General features: G+C 39.0%; 1 protein-coding gene across 1 annotated transcript in view; it reads right to left on the bottom strand.

Moving 5' to 3' along the window:
- The window catches only part of LOC124280125 (multiple epidermal growth factor-like domains protein 6), a 273,391-nt gene that overhangs the window by 87,599 nt on the left and 163,716 nt on the right, over positions 1 to 22,076 (bottom strand). The window contains 2 exon segments of the mRNA XM_046716015.1: positions 4,730 to 4,852; positions 6,477 to 6,599. Coding sequence (XP_046571971.1) covers positions 4,730 to 4,852; positions 6,477 to 6,599 — 246 coding nt within the window.

Below are 22,076 nucleotides of genomic sequence, written 5' to 3'. Positions count from 1 at the left end.
CCAGGGGAAGGTTAGGAAGTTCAATTGTGTTTCCATAATCATATCCTTAAAGAGTAACTGAGCGGTCATGCTGCATAATTTACTGACAAAATATGGCGTTTTCCTAAAGACTGAGTGTTTGGGGCATGGTGCTCTCATGGTCATTGTCATCGATGTCTACACAAACTAAACTTTGCCATGGAAACATGCAAAATACCAGTCAGATTAACATAACAAATCCTTTATGAACTCAATTCAAATTAAATTACAACAAAGTATTCCTGTCTAATTTGCACAATCTGCACACAATAGGCTTGCTCTCAAAAGAGAACTGGAATGTTAGACTCACGTCTTGTATTCTATATGATAATGTTTGTTTTTTTCAAAACCAACAGATTAAGATAAAAGAAATTTAGAAGGCATTCTCAAAGGCTTCTTCAGTCCAAGATTGACATTAAATGCCAGCAAACATTCTCAGACTGGAGATACTCTAATCATCTCACCACAAACTCTGTAAATGTGCCTTGCATTTCACAGATTACAGGTTCAAAAAAGGGCTGAAGTGAACTCTTAATTACTGACTTTAATTAATTAATGTCTGAACTCCTCTAGATTTGATAAAAAGATAGATCTAATAAAATATGTTTATGGATATTTCTTGTATTTCCAAGTTTGTCGGTCACAGGTACTTAACTGAAAATCCTGGACAAATCCCAAAAGATAATATTTTTTCTGTGATGTAAATTTAATGCTTAAAATAAAAGCATTTGCATCTGCGGTTAAGATAACTCTAAGGTGTATGATACATTCTGTTCAACCCAGTTAATCCAAACCCTCTAATCCCAAACCTCACCTTCCAGACTATCAAAGCCCATCTTAACCCCTCACACCAAATGATCACACCCCACCTACACAATGATCAAACCCCACATTCCAGACGATCAAACCCCCACCTTACGGATGATCCTGGGAATTCTGTTGGTTGCTGTGTTATCTGTACACTGGCACTGTGCTGGGTCGGTTATTGGGTCCACTGTAGATTCTATCATCACTTTTTAGAAACTTTCTGTAAGATTAACTTCTGAAACACTCACTACAAATATCTGATTTCCTAGCTCTTCTACAACGTGCTTGGCAACAATAGGAGAAAATGTCCTTATTTACGTACATGCTTTAAGGGAAATTAACAAATGTTTGTAAAAACAGCCTCAGGTTGCAATGCACGACATCTCTTAACCTCAACAGGTCCAAGGTCACAAGGTCCAAGGTTGTGTCAGAGAGGTCAAGGGGGATATACTGGGGTGGGAGTAATGTTTGTTGCCTCCATGCATCAGGGAGGACTACCTACCACACTGGGTGTATCAACACCCTCCCCCTAACTCGATGCGAACACTTGACAAGCGTCCTGCTTTGTTCCAGCTTCTACATCGTCATGTATGATAAACCCGTGTCATGCTATGTCATGCCATGTCATGGTACAGTTTCTACAACTCACCCACCACATTCCATTGCAGTATATACCAATTACTCACAATGATTATCTTCTCCAGATTTTAAATTGAAAACCTACAGCAGTGTTTGAGGAATCTGAACTGATTACAAAGAGAACAAATCACCAGGGCACGGACTACAAGACGGCATCATGGTGCTGTCATCTCCCCCTGTTAGTTATATGTGTTATACACCTCCACACAGTAGAGATACAACAATGTATATAAACACCAATGAATTGCATCTAAATGTATATTGCCCACTCATGAAATATATCGAAATATGATCAAGCTGAAGCAACTTGAACTTTCTCGTTTTAACAAATATCTTACCATGGTATTAAATGATATAAAAGAAAAAATTATAATATCAAATTCTAATAATAATAAAAAAATAACAGGGACAAATTATATCATATATGTACAAATATGCAGAATAGCCCTGATGTGTCCCTCTGTGAACCTCCATATTCTTGCTTCTAATATACATCTCAGTATAGCCCTAGTGTTAGTCAGCTAATATATGAAGAAGAGCCAAGTGTAGAATGATAGGGCAAGTCTTGATTGCTGTATCTCTGTTTTAGTCTCCTTTTCAAAGTATTTTTTTTTACTTTTAAAGATATTCATTTTGAAATACGATGACTTTTATTTCTGGACTAAATGTGAATCTACCCTAAAGATCCCTCTGAAACCCATCCTCCTTCTTCTAGCACCTCGGTACAGCCCAGTTTATCCCCACACAACAGTGACTGCCAACACAGAGACCTGCCACCATCTGGTGTTTTTACCAAGCACCACTTTGTCCCCAGACTGTGGCAGTACTACCACCGTGACAGATTCTCCACATTCATTTTCATTAGTGGTCTGCACTTGTCAACACTTCCCCATCCTGGGGAGAGATGGAGTGCTTCCCATCAATGGGGATAAACTTTGATCTACTCGAATGAAAAACATGGCCACCTCTGACCTTGTATGAAGTAATTATCACCATATCTCCAACGTAATCACAGTACATGGATGTGTGCATACCATGCCGATACTAGAGAGTTGGGACCTGCGCTGGAGGCACTAACCCACTTCCTCACACGTGACTTTCAAATAATTAAACAGCAAATTGTACTTTCCTTACCACTTCTAATTAAAGGGGGAATATATGGATGTCAAATTCTGTAATATGAGGAATAGCAGGTGCATATTGTGAGGGAGTAAGAATATACTCTGGTGTTCCTTCTGGAATGTGGTGTTCCTTATATTACAGAGGCTGACATCCATATATTCCCCCTTTTTGTGTATCACTTCTAAATGCCATACAATCACTTTACACTTCGAATTATCCTGTTTAATGAGGAGCCTGTCTGTTCATACTGGTGACCAAGGGGTCCACCACAACGACCTGCCAGGATGATATTCCTGGCTTTGTCAGCTCCCTTCCTATGTTGCTTTCACTAAAGTTCTACCACATAAATATCTTAAGGCTTTACTCACACATGACATACGAGAATACTATCATTCATAGTGACAATAAACTACCTCAATCTATGTACGAATGCTGTTTCCTAATGGTAAATTATTGAAATATGACTGCGACTGATAAAAGTATCTTCAAGGGAAATGATTACATTTTGAAAGTACCAAAAAAAGTTAAAACACACCCAATACTTTCATATGAAATATGTCATGAGAGATTAACTGTAATCATATGGAAGAACTGGGTGTTCCTTGACTTCTTTTGAGCAGTGTATCTATATATGCTTTATGAAGTGAACTTAATCTTCATGGAATCACGTAGTAACCATGCTGGGCTGAGTAAGATTCTGGTGGAAAGTATCAATATCACTTGTACAGTTAGGCTGGAATGGTGAAGACTTGTATAGTCCGTTTGAATTCATTTTAGACCGATGAAATGCTCACTAACACAAAATCTAATAAATGCAACAAAACCAAATTTTGCAGTCACATGAAATCGACAGACCAATTCTGATAATTTGTCTCATAATTTTGGACACCCGAATATAAAAGTTGTTTAACAAACGGTCATTATTTTGTTGTCGCTTATCGCTATTTCTTATGATGGGGGACCACTTGCTGGTAGAACTTCCAGGTAATCAACAAGCGTGTGGAGTGAAATTTCAATTTCACACTTACAACTCACACCTGGCTGTTTTCCCAGCATGTGATCTCAAACGAAGTCAAACAGACTATAATACGATTTATGAATGGTTAATCTAATGTTGAATGTAATCTTAAATGTACTGTTGAATGTGAATGCTAAATGTTGAAGGCTAATGATAAACAATGACTGCTGAATAATTTCTTACAAATGATCAAAACACTAAATGCTAACATCTGAACACAAAATGGCTCAACACAAATATCGTAATGTTGAATGTAAATATTTAATACTAAATTCAAAATGAAAGCAGTTAAACATGAAATATTGATAAACACAACTTTTGTTACCCCAAATCATGGAATATGAGACAGATATGATGATATGATAATATGAAGATATGACCATCATCACAAGAGATAGCTCTCAATGAGGCAGAGGTTTATCTTAATACTTTCAAAAAGTGATTCAATATGTCAGTTTTGCTTGGCCGAGGCCAGGGTTGAGAGTAGTATCGTATTCGATAACGTCATATCGCCAGATGGAGAAGCTAGTCGTACCAGGTTAAACATCCTAAATTCTCTTAACGTGATAATGGCAAACCCTTAACCAGGCGGCGGCGCTGGAACCATGATCTATCATACTCTAGACTATGTAGTAAATAAGCACAAACATATTACAGAAAGCATTACCCAGGGGCCATCAAAAGACTTATCCTGTAAGTAATACATACATCATACTTTATCTGACGAGAGTGCTTTAAGGGGAGATAATCAGTCATAAATAGTAGGACTTCCATGAACACTGAAACTCCCTTGACTGAAACCGACACAAGGGCACAACAACCATCCTTAGTTCCAGGATCTGTAGTAAGGGGAAAATATCTACCAATTTTCTGAATAAATTCCTTAAAAATAACTTGTTTCCAACCCGGGGTAATTCTTTGTGCAAATAGACAGAGTGACTTGTACATCCATCAATTGTTCATCATACATTGATTCAAAATATAAAAATAATATCCATTCTATTCTAAACATCCTCCAAACCTTCCCTCCATGTTTTCGTTCCCAGTTACCACATTTGTCTTACATTGCCTGAAAGAAAACTGGTTAGTTTCACCAAACATCATCATGCCATGCTGTGCACTTACGAATGCAGGTTCGGCCATCAGCATGTAGCCTTTGACCCTTGGGGCATTCACAGCTGAAGCCGCCCTTAGTATTGAGACACTTATGTTGACATCCACCGTTATGGTTAGCACATTCATCGATGTCTGAAACCGTTATGCAGGTATACAGATACATACAGATAGAAATATACAGATATTAGACAGATATATTTGTGAGTTAGTCAGATTTCACCAACGCTCATCAGCAATATTACAGCTGTATTCTGGTGAGAAAACATACAATATTATGAATAACAAATTCTGGTTCTCGTCCATGAAATTGTACGTTTTATTATTACTCACCAACGTGTAGAGTCAGAGAACAAAGTTTTACATCACTCTTAGCAATATTCCAGCAATATCACAACGGGGTTGGGGTTGGCGTTGAGGGGACTCCTGAAATGGGCTTCACACATTGTGCCCATGGGGGAATAAAACCTGGGTCTGTGGCATGACGAGCCAACATTTTAACCACTAAGCTACCCCTCCATCCCTCCAATGTGTACAATACCAATCAAACAAGAAGACAAAGTCATCAATATCCCCCACAATGGCAAAATACTTTTCATGATTATGTCTACGAGTTTTGATTATGTTAAATATTTAGGTGTGTATATAGAAAAGTGGAAGGAGAGTATTGAAAGGTTTTTAAAGTTCTGCTCCACGAAGGAGCACTATCACCAATTTCAGTCTATGTCAAACTTGTTGCCATGGAAATGCCCAAAATATTTTATTCAGATATCCAAAACTACCAAAAGGCACCAGTACACCAACAGATCTATCTATGTGCCAGGTTTGGTGAAGAAACATTGAACGGTTTTAGAGTTCTGCTCCAGAAAAGTGCACTACCACCAATTTCAGACTAAGTCAAAACTTGTTGCCACTGAAATGCCAAAAATATTTCATTCAGAATTCCAAAACTACCAAAAGGCACCAGTACACCACCAGATCTATCTATGTGCCAAATTTGGTGAAGAAATAGTGAACGGTTTTAGAGTTCAGCTCCGAACAAGAGCACTACCACCAATTTCATTCGAAGTCAAACTTGTTGCCATGGAAACGCCAAAAATATTTTATTCAGAATTCCAAAACTACCAAACGGCACCAGTACACCACCAGATCTATCTATGTGCCAAGTTTGGTAAGGAAATAGTGAACAGTTTTAGAGTTCTGCTCCGGAAAAGACAAATGTGCACGGAAGGTCGGACGGAAGCACGGACGGAGTCCATTTAAATACCCCCCCCCCAAAACGCGTTGCGGGGGATAACAATTATATACCGTTGGCTTAATTAAGCCAAATCCAGCAAACCATTGGTCACTGGTGCAAGGAAAAATCATTGTTGTCAAGTATGATGGTCAATACACCAGTGGTTAATGTTAGTACTAATGTTTCACAATTATGTTACTGAAGAATTACAAGAAATTGTTCGATAAACACAGGTTCTTGGACCCCTGAGTGGCTGTGGTATAACTACATTAGTTCTACAACAGACATAATGTCCTTCAACATTCTTTGTCACAATCTGGCTGGAATATTGCCATGTGGCACTGAATATTATTTCATTCGGTTCAAACAGACACCCAAGGAGCAGAGTGTTACCATTGTTATGTTACAGGTATGTTACAGGTAACATGGAAACCAGTATCCAATATCTGTTATCTGTCACCCCACATCAACCATGCAATATGTCAGGTATCCAATACACAGGTGAAAGGTCACATGACCTACCTTGACATTGTTTTCCTTCTGCAGTGAGTTCGAAGCCCCTAGGACACTTGCACTGGAAGGAGCCAATGGTGTTGCTGCAATCACTATGACAGCCACCGTTGTTGATGCTGCATTCATTGACATCTGCAACAATAATAAAAACATAATCATCAAATCTGAGAGCAGTGATAAGACATGAGGTTCTGTAGCTCACCTAACGCTGACATTGAGACAGTGAGGGAGTTTTAGTTTTACACCGCTTTTAGCAATATTCCAGTAATATCACAGCAGGGGACACCATAAATGGGCTTCACACATTGTACCCATGTGGAGAATCGAAACCCGGGCCTTCAGTGTGACGAGTGAATGCTTTAACCACTGGGCTACCCAACCACCCCCTGACATTGAGTACTTTCAGTCAGTACTGGGGTCACACAAAGTTCTGTAGCTCACCTAATCCTGACACTGAAAACAAGAGAGGCATACAGATGTGATTGTATGAAATATCTGTATGTGCATCGTACCATGATCTGTGTCTCAGATACATGTGTTATCTGCAAGGGATATGAGTGCAGATATCTGTTTGGGACAATCTGTAGTTTGCCTGGAATAGATATGAATGTTTTAGTGTGTGTGTGATTGTAACAAATGTGAATGTTTAAAAAGATTTGAGTCCTTGTACGATATGAGTGTGCTATACATATATATGTGTGCTATACTGCTGGCAACATATCACATAGGTACCCATAACATAAGGGAGGAACTTTGGTCAGAATAACAATACAATCAGGAATGAAGAGTGGTGCTCATGTCCTTGTCGTGACAGACCCTGAAGTAAAATATATCCAAGAAAGCCCACATGCTAATAGATTAGCTCAGCGCTAACCACAACCCTGTCCCATACATTCTTTCACTCCCACAGATTCATATTCTGACATATTCAACTGATCCCATTAATCTCCTGTTGCTAACTACAAACATATCTCATATAGACATGCTTTATTACAATGGGTATACAACTCTGTGACAATTTATGCTTTCTTTCATGTTTGACAAATACCCAGTGTCCAGTTCTCAGGTCAGTAAACACACCTGTGCTTGACCACCAGGGTTAACCCCAACAAAGATCAGTAGTTAACCCTGCCTGACCCTTCAAGCCAGGGTAGAGGGACAGAAGCTCACCTTGCCTGACCCCTCAAATCCAAGAAGGAGGGATAGAAGCTCACCTAGTCTAACCCCTCTAAACCAGGATGGAGGGACAGAAGGTCACCTTGCCAGACCCCGCAAACCAGGGAGGGAGGGACAGAAGCTCACTCAACCTGGCCCCTCAAACCCAGGATCGAGGGACAGAAGCTCACCTTTCTTGACCCCTCAAACCCAGGGTGGAGGGACAGAAGCTCACCTTGCCTGACCCCTCAAACCCAGGCTGGAGGGACAGAAGCTCACCTAGCCTGACCCTCAAACCCAGCATAGAGGGAGAGAAGCTCACCTTGCCTGACCCCCTTCAGCTGGAGGTGGAAGGAAAGGATAGTATTTCACCTTGCCTCGCCCCATCAGCTTGTGGAGCAGGCTATTTCCTGCATTCAAGGTCCTAAACCATTCTGAAACTATTAGACCTCCTGGTCATAACTATAGGCAAATGAGATTACAGATAACCAATTACTGACCCTCAAGATTGGAAAGGGGAATGGGGGAGATTGTTCACCTGATAGGATGGACGGAGGGGTGGACAGCAATTCACATATTCTGACCCCTCTGTAGCAAAGGGAGGTACCATATTGAAACTATTAGCCGATCTGGCCATAATTTTAGACAATTGCTTTGTGATGTGCTTATTGATGACCAATTACTGACCACTTTGTGACCATAACTTGATAACTACTGGCATGTGTTGTGATTAGGGCCGTCCACATCGAGATTCATGGCATTACTGCGGTCATTAGTGCTATTCAATGCATAAAGCCTGTGAGAGGTCATGACCTGCTCCTGCAATCTGATTGGTCAGCAGATGTTTGTAGTGAGTGGACAGCTCTTGGTGGTCAACTCACGATGGCTATTAATTGGTTGATAAGACAATTATTGTCTTGAACATGCTCCATCATTCTCAATCTACTAAACAGGAAAATTGCACTAACATACTTCAGCAGATATATTGGGCCTCTTACATGGAGCCTGACATATTACTGCTCTGTCACATTAAACACTACAAATAACGGATCTGTTACTTTAAACACTACATTTACAGTTTCTCAGCAAGCACATAACTGGGCATGCAGAGCCTAGAATGGTTTGTTTCCCCTATTATTCAGAGTAATTAAATCCATTGTTCAATTCCACAGACATATTTTACAGTCTCCCAATACCATTTTAAAACATGTTTTTAATGAATCAATAACTATTGCCAAGCACAAAATTGGATGGTACTATAAACTCAGTTGCCTCTTAAATAACTTTAATATCAAGGAAAGTGATCAAACTTCTTCCTCTGTGTTTAAACACCTCCAACTGAAATCTACAGACATATTCCACTTGCTTTTTCAAGATATGCCAAAGACATTAAATTCAAGGAACAAACTTAGAACATACAGAAAGTTTGAATAAAAAATTAAACTTGAACCATACCTAGAACATTTGAATCAGAAATTAAACTTGAACCATACCTAGAACATTTGAATCAGAAATTAAACTTGAACCATACCTAGAACATTTGAATCAGAAATTAAACTTGAACCATATATACCTAGAACATTTGAATCAGAAATTAAACTTGAACCATACCTAGAACATTTGAATCAGAAATTAAACTTGAACCATACCTAGAACATTTGAATCAGAAATTAAACTTGAACCATACCTAGAACATTTGAATCAGAAATTAAACTTGAACCATACCTAGAACATTTGAATCAGAAATTAAACTTGAACCTAGAACACTGCAAGATATAAAAGCAACATATCCACTTCACAAAACTAAGACTGAGTGATCACAGGTTAAAACTTGAACTGGGTAGAAGAACAAGACCACCTACACCTTTGGAGGACCGTCTTGTTGATCAATGCTCAGTCCTTGAGGATGAATAACACTATTTCATGTCTTGTAGTAAATATTCAGATGTAAGACACTCCTTATTCAATTCCCTTTCTTCTCAAATTAATTACTCTCAAAGCCTTGACCTCACAGAAAGAAAGTAGCCTCCTGTTTACAAATAATGAACTAGATAGCATAGAAATAATCTGTTACCATATATACAACTTCAAACAAATCTAGAATATTTCTAGATTGTCTTTGGTCACTACACACATTTGTATTAGTATATGTTTTGTTACTCTGACTTATTATATATCTTGTTTATGTAGTTTATAGAATATTGTCGCTGTTTCTACATGGAACGTTTTTGTGGTATCTTGTTTCTTGCAGATATGTTACTTTAAACACTACATATTAAAGCTGTGTTACTTTAAACACTAGATATTACAGATCTGTTATTTTAAACACAACATTTATAGCTGCGTATTTTAAATACTACATATCACAGTAATGCTACTAGGAGTACAACATACTATGGTTCTGTTACTCAAACCACTACACATGATCACGTTATTATACGAAATATGACATATCATCACCTTACTACACGAAATACTACATATCATCACATTATTAAACGAAATACTACATATCATCATCTTATCACATGAAATACTACATATAACGGTAATGCTACTGGAGTACAACATACTATGGTAAACCCTGCAGGTGAGGCAATAATTATGTTACTGACTGGCATCAAAGCTTGTACTGTTAATATTTAATAGAGTGGACAAGAACTGTAGCAGACACACCAGACGAGCGCCTCAAGTAATGAGGGTCTCACATGTCAAACCCTTTCATGTAAGGTAGGAGCAAGGTGCATAGCAACCAAACCACAGAATCACTGTGAATGTTAGCATGATAACAGGCAGTTTGTGAAAGTCTCAAACATTTTTTCGTATTTTAAAGATGATATTTATTGTTTCCCTAGAAGACTTGAGATACAACGGCTTGGGATGCCGGTGGAGTTATGGAGGATCCCTCTGTCATCGCCTGAGCCACTCTGATGTATTCAACTCAAGTAGTATAACTCAAAGTTCAATGATGGAATGCCTGGAGGGTGATCCAGGAGCAATGTCACGTCATTACCCCGACACAATGTCCAGCATACATAGTGGGTCAGGATGACCATGTGACCAGTCATTCTGGTGGTGTGATATACACACAGCATTCAAATACAAGCTTCTGACGTATGCTACACAGAAAGTTAAATAACACCCAATCCTTTCACATGACTGTAATCAATCTGTCATGCCATGTTTTTTACTTGTATTGAGTAGTATATTTTGTTGTCTAGATTACAGTTGTCAGTAGTTGGGCTGTGAGAGGACTTCATCATCTTGCCAGCCTACCGATTCTCCATTACACTCCAGCATCTGATGCTGGCCAACACTCTAACTACAGAGCTCCCATCTGAACTACATCTTGCCACGGTGGTTGCTATAGACCTGACAGACCAGGTGATGGTACCGGTATCCCTCGATACAAGAAGTATTTTGAGAGGATAGTTAAGTATATTTTTGGAATTTATGATTAGTGTTTTGTACTTTATGGATACACGTCTAATAAATTGTAACATATTGCCAGGAACAGCCCATAAACTCACTGATGCCACACAGATGGGAAGAAGGTGTGCATGGGGGAGTGAGTGAGTGGTTGAATCACCGACTGGTTGAGTGAGTGGTTGAATCACTGACTGTTTGAGTGAGTGGTTGAATCACCGACTGGTTGAGTGAGTGGTTGAATCACCGACTGGTTGAGTGAGTGGTTGAATCACCGACTGGTTGAGTGAGTGGTTGAATCACCGACTGGTTGAGTGAGTGGTTGAATCACCGACTGGTTGAGTGAGTGGTTGAATCACCGACTGGTTGAGTGAGTGGTTGAATCACCGACTGGTTGAGTGAGTGGTTGAATCACCGACTGGTTGAGTGAGTGGTTGAATCACCGACTGGTTGAGTGAGTGGTTGAATCACCGACTGGTTGAGTGAGTGGTTGAATCACCGACTGGTTGAGTGAGTGGTTGAATCACCGACTGTTTGAGTGAGTGGTTGAATCACTGACTGGTTGAGTGAGTTGTAGAGTGAGTGGTTGAATCACCGACTGGTTGAGTGAGTGGTTGAATCACCGACTGTTTGAGTGAGTGGTTGAATCGCCGACTGGTTGAGTGAGTGGTTGAATCACCGACTGTTTGAGTGAGTGGTTGAATCACCGACTGGTTGAGTGAGTGGTTGAATCACCGACTGGTTGAGTGAGTGGTTGAATCACAGACTGGTTGAGTGAGTGGTTGAATCACCGACTGGTTGAGTGAGTGGTTGAATCACCGACTGGTTGAGTGAGTGGTTGAATCACCGACTGGTTGAGTGAGTGGTTGAATCACCGACTGTTTGAGTGAGTGGTTGAATCACTGACTGGTTGAGTGAGTTGTAGAGTGAGTGGTTGAATCACCGACTGGTTGAGTGAGTGGTTGAATCACCGACTGTTTGAGTGAGTGGTTGAATCGCCGACTGGTTGAGTGAGTGGTTGAATCACCGACTGTTTGAGTGAGTGGTTGAATCACCGACTGGTTGAGTGAGTGGTTGAATCACCGACTGGTTGAGTGAGTGGTTGAATCACAGACTGGTTGAGTGAGTGGTTGAATCACCGACTGGTTGAGTGAGTGGTTGAATCACCGACTGGTTGAGTGAGTGGTTGAATCGCCGACTGGTTGAGTGAGTGGTTGAATCACTGACTGGTTGAGTGAGTGGTTGAGTAAATGATTGAATCCTCGACTGGTTGAGTGAGTGGTTGAATCGCCGACTGGTTGAGTGAGTGGTTGAATCACCGACTGGTTGAGTGAGTGGTTGAATCACCGACTGGTTGAGTGAGTGGTTGAATCACAGACTGGTTGAGTGAGTGGTTGAATCAACGACTGGTTGAGTGAGTGGTTGAGTAAATGATTGAATCCTCGACTGGTTGAGTGAGTGGTTGAATCACCGACTGGTTGAGTGAGTGGTTGAGTGAATGATTGAATCCTCGACTGGTTGAGTGAGTGGTTGCACGAGTCCTTGAGGGAGCGGTTGAGTGAGCGGTTAAGTAAGTGTTTGAATATTTGAGTGGGTGGGTGAGTGGTTGAATGAGTGAGTGGTTGAGTGATTGAATCCTTGAATGATTTAGTGAGTGGTTGGGTGTTTGAGTGAGTGGTTGAATCCTTTACTGGTTGAGTGAGTGGTTGACTGGTTGAGTGAATGGTTGAGTGAGTGAGTGAGTGAGAGGTTGAGAGGTTGAGTGAGTTAGAGGTTAGAATTTGGTCCCTAAATACAAATCCTTAAAGGAATAAGCTTCTCGTGTCCACACAGAAAGGCAGCGCAGAGACAGCAAGGAGTAGAGGGATGAGTGTCCAGAAGTAACTACTCTTAGTCAGATGTGGCTCTTTGCTTTGCAGATTTGTTTAATGCCCAACAAAGAAACTTCATCACTAGAAACATCTTCAGATGCAATTAATATTGAAACCATGATATATTTCACATGTTATATAAGCTTTAAGACATCCTAAGAACAGAAAAGCTTCCCGTCCTCTTAAAGACAACATTAAAGTCTGTTTATATACGTTTAGTGTACTGGCTGAACTTCAATACATCTCCTAACAACATCAAAACGTTGGTTATGAAATACCTGGAGAGTGTAGAATTACCAAATTAATGTCAGCATCAAGCTCATCACAAGCACATCCCAGATATTCATGAGTCATTTCATAGTTCCCTACAAGGTCACAAGTGACAGAGTGAGTGTACTCTAGTATATCAAATCATATAACCTGACACCCCACCCCTACCCCCACCCTCCTGCCCCTCCCCTAGACTTGATACAAGGCTCTACTGACTGACTGACTGAGTTTGGTTTAACGCGCTTTTAGCAATATTCCAGCAACATCACGGCGGGGGACACCAGAAATGGGCTTCACACATTCTACCCACGTGGGGAATCGACTGACTGACTGACTGAGTTTGGTTTAACGCGCTTTTAGCAATATTCCAGCAACATCACGGCAGGGGACACCAAAAACGGGCTTCACACATTGTACCCATGTGGGGATTCGAACCCGGGGCTTCGAGCCAAGCTCTACTGAAGTACCCGATCTGATGATGATTGCCGGCCATTAGCAAGTCCAGACAGACTCATGACACACTTTTAGAAGTATAAATAAGGGCAATCTTGGGTTTACGGTTGGGAATTAATATTGAGTCAACTTCATTCACCTGACGAAGGAGTAAGAATATGCTCCGAAATGTTGTGTTCCTCATTATAAAGAAGTTGACATTCATAAATTCTCACCTCTTAAATTCTTTGGGAGTATATTCGTTGGTTAAAGCTGACAGATATGATGAGTGTGTGACCTGTGTTGGATGGTTACATACTGTCGTTAAGGGACTGTCAGTAACCTGGTTCTGGTAACCAGGGTATAGCTGGGGTAGAGCTCGGGTATAACTGGGGAAAAGCTGGGGTATAGTCAAGTCAGGAGGGAGATCCTTAAACAAACCTCAACACCTGGTGGTAAAGGAAATAGTTGATCTTTCAGAACATTACATACCTTCCTACTTAAAAACACATGTAGATACGGTTTTGTTTATCAAGGATTAATTTGTGTTTTGATTTGATGTTTCCTGTATTCATCAACATTGTAAGTTCCAGATTAACTCTGAGCATGTTCTAATACAGCAACATCTCAACACAGAAGAGCAGGACATACAGCGGGGTGAGAGGCAGTGGGGGTAGCCTAGTGGTTAAAGCGTTTGCTCATCACGACTGACTGAGTTTAGTTTTACGCCGCTTTTAGCAATATTCCAGCAATATCACGGCGGGGGACACCAGAAATTGGCTTAACATTGCTCATCACGACGAAGACCCGGGTTGGATAACCCACATGGGTACAATTTGTGAAGCCCATTTCTCACTCACTCACTCACAATGACTGGTCACATGGGGTGAGGTCAGACTAAATGTGTGCTGGTTCATTATCTACTTCTAGTAGGCTCCTTCATGATCTTTAAATAGTTTTTGGAATCCCATTCATTCAAATCTAATCACATCAATATCATACACATTTATAGTCTGTTTGCAGTGAAAACGTACCGACGAATTTCACTTTAAATCAAAAAGTAAAACAAATAACGTGAAATTAAGACTGTGAATACAAACCCCTTGTAATACAAACCAATAATAGCGACGTGAAACAATGATCGTTTGTTAAACAACATTTATCCTAAGTGGAATAAAATTCTGAGATTTTAATGTTCAATTGGCAAGGTAAAATCATGAGGATTCGCAATCTTAATTTCACTTTATTTTATTTACTTTTTTGCTTAAAGTGAAATTCATCGGTATGTTATCACTCCAAACAGACTATAGTGGAATAACTTTCTTATTAAGTCCTTATTGCCACTCCTGAACTTTCCCAACAGTCATGCATTCCGCCTGTGAGGGTAGGTGTTGATGACATTCTTGTTCCTCATTTGAAAAGTTATCTAAATGAATAAATCATGTATATAACACAGCATATCCACAAGCAGTAGTTTCATCCACGAACAACCTGACAAGCAAAGCAGGGGGGCCAAGTGCATTATCTCGACTACCACAGAAACCCAAACATCTTGATGTTCTGACATAATGGTTACAGATGGCTGTTTCTTGAATCTCTGCCCACTACCACCTTCAAGCAGATATGTACTCTCTTAACAAATAGTTTTTCTTAAGTACGTAGATCTGACACAAATCTTCCAAATCTGCCATGTTTCATAGCTTCATCAATATATCCCAGCATGCACCATCTCCGTCAACAATGTAAGGATGAACCTCTAATTTCAATAATTATAATGTAGCTGGGATAATTTCAATGATCATATTTAATGATGCTGTGAGTATTTGTTGTATTAGGAGATCACACACACAAAACAAATATTTACTTTTATTACTTGTATTTTTGTTACATTATCAACACTGCTTGTCACACGATCAGAACTGAATAGACCTCAAGTTTTCTTTCTGATAACTGATTAGGAAAAACATTGCCGCTTGTCATCGGACTCCTGTATTGCCCGAGGGCTGTCAAGGAGCTGCCTCTGATACCCCAGGAATCCACACTGCATCCCTATGATAATTTATCCTTTCAACAAAATTACACGCTTACTAAACTTGCAAAATCACACACTGTGTCTCTCCTACTATAAATCTCTATCCATACTTGCACACCAAGTTATCCTCCACAAACTTGTAGCCTCTTTGATTGGATGTAGAATTGTTTTGGTTAAACCAGAGCATATGCTGATTGAGAGTGGATCGGTGCAGGTGCACCAAGCATACCTTAAGAAGCTGTGTTGGTGATTGGGTACACTACAAGTAAATGCCTTGCAACAGTCATATTAAAGTATTTGGGGATACGGTTTCAACAAAAATTACACAATTACAAAATGAAAATTGTAAAATCACAAAAAGGACCTCTCCTTTTCCATACATTTGTACCCCATGCACCCACATGCTAATTTCCCATCACAAAGTTAAAACCTCTTCATCAGACAAGACACAAATCCTCTTTTTATGTAATTGTGCTCAGCTGTATCTGTCCTTGAAATCTTTTAATTAGTGAAGCAAACACATCCCGTTAGTCATCCATATTAGGTAACTTATGACAGAAGAAGTTCGGCAAGTTCCTACACTCTGACTCATACAATGTTCAAGCTAACATATGTACCGACGTCAACAACTTGTTGTAAGTCTTCTCTCCACTTGCTAACATACACCTTTTGGGTTTTTACTAATTAAACTGTTGAACATAATCTTTCAAATGCTTCACACACAAAACTTCCACTGAAGTTGAAAATAGGGACTCATTTGTTTCGTTTGATTTTTGCAGGGAAAGGATTGTTTGAGAAATGGATTGTGCAAGTTACGGTGAATGATGATGGAGTAACAGTGCCCTGATGACGTTACGGGTGCAGCGCCCTAATGAGGTCATGGTGCTCTAACAAGGTTACAGTGCTCTAACAAAGTTACAGAGCTCTAATAAGGTCACAATGCTCTAATGAGGTTACAATACTCTAATGAAGTTACAATGTCGCTGTTCTATTTGTCAATATTTGATTGTTTTATGTCACATGTATTTCATTCATATACTGAGAGTGAGTGAGTGAGTGAGAAAAGTTTAATGCCGCTTTTAGCAATATTCCAGCAATATCACGGCGAGGGACACCAGAAATGGGCTTCACACATTGTACCCATGTGGGGAATCGAACCCGGGTCTTCGGCGTGACGAGCGAACGCTTTAACCACTAGGCTACCCCACCACCCCCTCATATACTGAGACGTGAGATAGCTTGGTGTTGTGTAGGGGCTGGTTAAAGATTTGATCAACATGCCAAAGATCCAGGTTTGATTCCCCAAATGAATACAACATGTGAAGCCAATATCTGCTGTCCCCATCCATGAAATTCCTGGAATATTGTTAAAAAGTGACGTAAGGACAAACTCACTCACTCATTCATATCTTAGCATATCTATCTTAACTTAATCTTAAGTACTTTATACCTAAGGCATCTTATGTTTGTTTACTTGGCTGACAAGCATGAAATTATGAAAATTAATAAACTACCACAGACTGTTTGAAGAGATATCTATACCTGCCCGGGGAGGAAGGCTGGCTCATGAAATCACTTTGGCGTTAATTGACAGCAGAAACATTAATTAAGACATGTTGATGTTCTTGACTCTTACATGACAAAACTAACCCAACCTGCTGATAATTACAACTACGATGCCCTGTTTCATTTTCCATTATAAACTAAAAACAAAATCAAATAAACTTGGAGGTTAAATATTTTTTTTAAATCAATGACCAACTGACCAAGTGTTTCAGAAACAAAAACAACCCAAAAGATTAACGATCTTTCAGTAAATGGAGCAAGTGACATTGAAAAAATAAACAGTTGCTCTTAGATATTTAAAATGGTTACACAGAGACATTTCATTGGTATATAACACAAAAATGATGTGGAAGATATGAGGCTATTAGCTGTAAAATATTCAAATATTTTTAGAAATAAATGGAGTTTGTAAAATCAATAATTGACATGCAGAATTTGATCTTAATAAAATACATAAATACAGAACTGCATGCAGCTAAAGTGTTTGACATCCCCTGAATAGAAACTCAAATGTTTTCCTTCAATATTTCCACCATATGCATTCACCTAATAAAATCAAACATGCATATTCTAAAAGAATCATGAATTCCTTTATATGAAAGGAAATATCTGTTTTCTAAGAATCGGTTACAGATTTGTCTTTGATGTTGTGAGGGACCCCTCTGCAGAGTTACAGTAAATCTTTCAGGGGCTGTGACTGAATGTGGTGTATATTGCAATAATTGTACATGGGAATCGGACGCCCATTGGCCACACCTTGTGATGGACGTACACAGGGCAGTGAGTGAGGAGACCAGTAGACTGAACATGGTTGTGTGGCTGGAGTGCCTTTCATCCACACAGATCAAACCAGCGCGTGCCCATAATGCACTATTTGCGTAATTGATTGGTGTAGGGTGTAGTAATACATGATCACTCACGGCCATGTTGGTGTTGCCGAAGGAGGGCTTTGCAGTTATGTTTATGCCAATATCTGAATAAATACTGGGAGTGAAGCCAAAATGGAAACGCTGATTTTAGGGTATCCTCAGATTGAATTGTGGGATTGATCAACGCTATTGGGACGTCGGTCTGTAATTTCCACTTCCCATGATGCACTGCTGTAACTTATGTCCTGATATTGCTGAGTGTATGCAAGGAGGTCTCACGCCACTTTGATGTCTCATTTGCATATTTGAAAAAAGTAACGTAACTATTGAGTGAATAGAAGATTCCAATATCACAGGCAGCAGAATGCTAAACTTGCACTGGTTCATCACGTATGAGTCTAAAGTAAACATTTTATTTGGCTGCTGAATTTGACTTACCCTGTGTACCTCAAACCCGTGTAAAGTATACACGGAATTTCTTCACCCACATTTCCAATTTGTGGGAATAGACTGTCTCACAGTCCCTGAACGGGATTGTTATCACTACAGCCTAGCCCTCCATGCATATGATGCTCAAACTCTAAAGTCTAGATTTTCTCAGGCTCATCTTCCATCTCACGATGGCTCTTTTTCAATTTAAATGGAATTATGTGTTACTATCAAAATTATGTATATTCAGAGATTAAGCACATGAGGGGATTGCTTCCTGTTCTGTCAACTTTGCTGCTCTTAAAGTGAGTGAGTTAGTTTTACACCGCTTTTAGCAATATTCCAGCAATAACATCAGGGCACGCCAGAAATGGGCTTCACACCCGGGTTCAAATTGGGTACCCATGTGGGGAATCGATGTTGCTGGAATATTGCTAAAAGTGGCGAAAAAACTCTTCGGTCGTGTACAAGCAGACGCTGTAACCACTGGGCTACCCAGCCCTGCTGTTCTTTATCAAGAAGTGGGCGTTAGTACAACACACAGCTTGAGTATGTTGTACAGGAAGTACAACACTAACCTGCATAATGTAGACTTAATTAAAGGCTGGGCGTGTCCCTTCATCAAAGTGAAATCACCAGACCAAAACACTGACAGTTTCTTAACACACTTTCCATCTTTACGTCTATTGTCTGGGAGAGGGCCTGGGTTTGTCGTGTGACGTGCATGCTGCACCGTGTACACATCGGAAGATGACTACATGATATTTAATGCCTTGTCAATATTTGTCATCAATTAAACAAGCCGTGGGCCGTGTAAGCCAATACACACATTGTACTAATCAGAGGCTGAACTTGTTTATTTCAGAAATGCACTGAAACAAGCCTGAAGATACCATCAATGTTTCAATATTTCAGTTTACAGGACGCTTCTAGAAAACACCATTAGGTAATATTCAGATTATATCTGTGACATATATCGATATCCTCAGAAAAACACAAAAAACAACCTTGACAAATACACAGTTAGCAATTGTTGCTTAAAAAAATAAATTAAAGCTGTGGCTAAATAACATCCTCCAAAAACTCCCACATGTTTTCTAGCATGAAAGCATCATAACAATGTCTGCTTGAAGCGTAAAACATTTCTTTCCAAGATTGATTACCAGTCATAAAGAAATACCAATATCAGCCCCTATGGAATAAATGCTTGGTATTCCATGGGAGAATGTGTTATATATATATTGAGGATTGGATGGTCACGTGACTGTGTATTGTCAGTGAATACCCACCAGGGGCGATATCAGGCTATAATCACTGGTTGCCATTTACACAGTGTTATGAGAGTGTTCTATTTTGCTGTAAAGGGGGACTTTTAAACCTTTTGTCACAGCAAATTATTAACTGTACAGTCCCCCAAATCTAGTTATCAAAAGTGTTATATAACATTTATTCCATAACTATGCTAAACTTCCTTTAGGTGTTAAAATATTAGCTCAATGTGAGTGTAATATGGGTGGTCACAGGTTTATTTATACAAAATAATTTACAGAACTCTTGTGTTATTGAAAAGTGTGTCTAAGAGAATAGTTCTTGTTAAGTTAGGCTAATATTTATCTGGAAACATGTTTTAAACTATGTAGACATAACTTATACCTTTCTGAATAGAATGGATTTTTGTTCTCTTAAACTCGTGTCTTTCTCGAAGCTATTACTTATATTTTCTTAATACTGAATCCTAATATATCACTTGTTGTGGTAATAATTAACAATGAAATTTTGTATAAATTATTACTCCATGATACTTCATATTAGTTCTGGGGCGGTGTCTAGTGGTTAAAGCGTTGGCTCATCACGCCGAAGACCCGGGTTCGATTCCCCACATGGGTACAATGTGTGAAGCCCATTTCTGGTGTCCCCCGCCATGATATTGCTGGAATATTGCTAAAAGCGGCGTTAAACCATACTCACTCACTCATACCAGTTCTCTTAGCCAGTTACACAAAAGTGTTAATAGAAAGTACCATGAAAATACAGGGACAATTCTAATGAAGAGTATTACAATGTCAAGATGATTTGCTGTGTTAGCTCAATTGTCTGATAATAATTATATTGCAAAAATATCTCAAAAAAACAAGAATCTGGACTCATTAGCACTCCCTTGGAATCATGTTATTTTGTTCTAATTTTATGTAAAACTGTTTTCAAGCAACAAATTGAAGTTTGGCAGACATCTGCATTGTTTACTCGAGGAATGTTGGGCCGACATGAGAAATGAATTTATGAGCTAAAACGTTCGGGTTACATTTCAGTCTATAAAACATTTGTGCAACATCTCAACAGAAACACTTGTCATCTTAATTTATGGACCTTGCCAGACAAACACTATTAAACAGAAAGTAAGTTCTGACATTATGGGAGACAAAAACTGAAGCAAAAAACTTTGACACTTACAAAAACATAGGTCCCTAACTCACAAGGATTAGATTAAAGAGTGGCTTGGCTGCTGGAAGTAAGATGTCATGGAATCACAAGGCAGAGATTGAATCACCACCTGAATTATATACTGGATCACATGCTGAATTAAATACCGAATTCTATACTGAATCACCATCTGAATTATGTACTGGATCACTTAGTAAATAAAATACTGAATCACTAAGTGATATACTGAATTATAATCTGAATTATATATTGAGCCAGCATTTAGTGATATACAGAAATATATACTGAATCATAATGAATCAACACCTGTGTGATATACAGAATGACCTTCAGAGTGATGTATTGACTAACTGAAGCATGTACTAAATTATACTAAAACACCACCATCTAGGTGATATATTGAATTATAATCTGAATTATATATTGAGCCAGCATTTAGTGATATACAGAAATATATACTGAATCATAATGAATCAACACCTGTCTGATATACAGAATGACCTTCAGAGTGATGTATTGACTAACTGAAGCATGTACTGAATTATACTAAAACACCACCATCTAGGTGATATATTGAATTATAATCTGAATTATATATTGAGCCAGCATTTAGTGATATACAGAAATATATACTGAATCATAATGAATCAACACCTGTGTGATATACAGAATGACCTTCAGAGTGATGTATTGACTAACTGAAGCATGTACTAAATTATACTAAAACACCACCATCTAGGTGATATATTGAATTATAATCTGAATTATATATTGAGCCAGCATTTAGTGATATACAGAAATATATACTGAATCATTATAATGAATCAACACCTGTGTGATATACAGAATGACCTTCAGAGTGATGTATTGACTAACTGAAGCATGTACTGAATTATACTAAAACACCACCATCTAGGTGATATATTGAATTATAATCTGAATTATATATTGAGCCAGCATTTAGTGATATACAGAAATATATACTGAATCATAATGAATCAACACCTGTCTGATATACAGAATGACCTTCAGTATTGACTAACTGAAGCATGTACTAAATTATACTAAAACACCACCATCTAGGTGATATATTGAATTATACCCTGGATTACAGTAG

This window comes from Haliotis rubra, unplaced genomic scaffold, assembly GCF_003918875.1.
Source record: "Haliotis rubra isolate DU_JTF1 unplaced genomic scaffold, ASM391887v1 Scf260, whole genome shotgun sequence".
Taxonomy (NCBI): Eukaryota; Metazoa; Mollusca; class Gastropoda; order Lepetellida; family Haliotidae; genus Haliotis; species Haliotis rubra.
This window is presented reverse-complemented; position numbering and strand designations above follow the sequence as displayed.